A 1,701-nucleotide genomic window follows, 5' to 3' on the forward strand; every position below is an offset into this window, starting at 1 on the left:
TCTAAGGAACAGTTTTCCGCTGTGCTATTGAACTGCTGTGACTCGGAGTTGACAAGACACCATTGGATTTGGGTTTTTGGATTTGTATCTCCCTCCCTTACTCCAAGTAGAAACCATTGTGGTAAATTATTTTATGTTCTTTAAAAACAATTTTCAAACAAACGTATAACCAAAAGGACATAAAAGGCTAGAATGCATCATTTGAAAATAAAATGAAAAAAAAAAAATCATATGGGATTACTTTTTAGCTGTTGAATTCAGTCCTCCAGGAGTAGACGGTTGTTCAGGATCCTGGTTAACAAGGCAAGTTGGAAAAGAACAGCCATCACCTAGACTGCAATGGAAACCAAACCTTATCAATGAGCCATGAAGAGGACAGAAAAGTGCAACTCTGTGAAAGTGTTCATGACTGAGAGGTAGCATGTTCTATCAGTCAAAGCAGTGTTTACATTAAGTGAGATGAGAAGTTGACTGGTTTTTCCATATTGATGTAAAAATTGTGTTTTATAAAAGAGAAGTCTCAAATGCAGATATTGCCTAGTGACAGACCAATGGAACAAGAAATTCTTCTTGAAATGATCTTTAGTTGGACTATTTTCATTAGTCTACAATCAAGTACCTTGAAAAAATGGGTAATAACCAATATTTCTTCTCATCTCCAAAAACTTGTCGCAAGTTTTTACTGAAACCCAAGCTGAATCCATTCTTATCTGTTCCGTGACGAAATACTGGACTTCTGAATGCTTCTAGAAAAGATGATAGAGAAGTCATATGAATAAAGAATATATCTACTAACAACTCATAACATTTAGAGATTACTGAATTAAATGTGTATAGCTGTCAAAATCAATTGCTACATAAACCCTGTGAAGATTTATGTGCCATCAGCAGTCCTGCAATATAGATTATCTATGGGGGGGGGGGTTGTGTGGTTCTGTAGAAAGCACTGGACTGCTAAATCTAAGGTCAGTGGTTCAAACCAACCAGCCAGTCCTCAGAAACCTTAAAGAGGATCGCAAAGAGTCAGAATTGACTTGATGGCAATTAAAAACAACATTCTAGGTTTTAAAATGATTGCAAGATAATGTCTATTTTAATTTTTAAGGAATCCTTTTATTAATATAACAGAATATGTGCAGATATATGCACAACTCTACATAGTATTTTTAATCAAAATGAGGCTACATAGACATTCTTCAACTTGCTTTTTTCAGTCAATAAATTGATTCCCAATTTTGTTAGAATTTTATCTATTGGACTGCAAGGTCAGTTTGAATGGCAAGGTTGGCGGTTCAAGCTCACCAGTCTCTTCTTGGAAACCCTATACAGGGTCACTATGTTCTGCAACTTGGTTGATTTCATTCAATTGCTATAACATTTTGGGTGTTAGTTATGATTTTCTATACACGCTCTAATAAGATCACATCATTGTGAATAGCAATAGATTTAATTCTTCTTTCTTTTGTTTCTTTTTCTTGCCAAATTGATCTGGCTTACACTTCTAGAACTGATTTGAATAGAAATGGTACAATGGGAATCCCTGTCTTGTTCCTAATCTCAGGAGGAAAGCTTCAGACTTTCATCATTAGGTATGATGTTAGCTGCGAGTTTTTCACAACAGTCTTGTATCAGGTTGAGGAAGTTCCCTTCTAGTCCTAATTTAACTGATTCTATTATGAAAGGGCCAAATGCTTCCCCCCC

The 1,701-nt window shown here is 35.6% G+C and overlaps 1 protein-coding gene across 1 annotated transcript in view; it reads right to left on the bottom strand.

Moving 5' to 3' along the window:
* ZDHHC2 (zinc finger, DHHC-type containing 2) overlaps positions 1-1,701 on the bottom strand; it is a 122,745-nt gene that overhangs the window by 32,594 nt on the left and 88,450 nt on the right. The window contains exons 9-10 of the mRNA XM_006834518.1: positions 620-746; positions 242-334 (exon numbers count right to left, since the gene is read on the bottom strand). Of these exons, the coding sequence (XP_006834581.1) occupies positions 242-334; positions 620-746 (220 nt within the window). The remainder of the gene's footprint in view (positions 1-241; positions 335-619; positions 747-1,701) is intronic.

Source organism: Chrysochloris asiatica, unplaced genomic scaffold (assembly GCF_000296735.1).
Source record: "Chrysochloris asiatica unplaced genomic scaffold, ChrAsi1.0 scaffold00011, whole genome shotgun sequence".
In the NCBI taxonomy this organism is placed as follows: Eukaryota; Metazoa; Chordata; class Mammalia; order Afrosoricida; family Chrysochloridae; genus Chrysochloris; species Chrysochloris asiatica.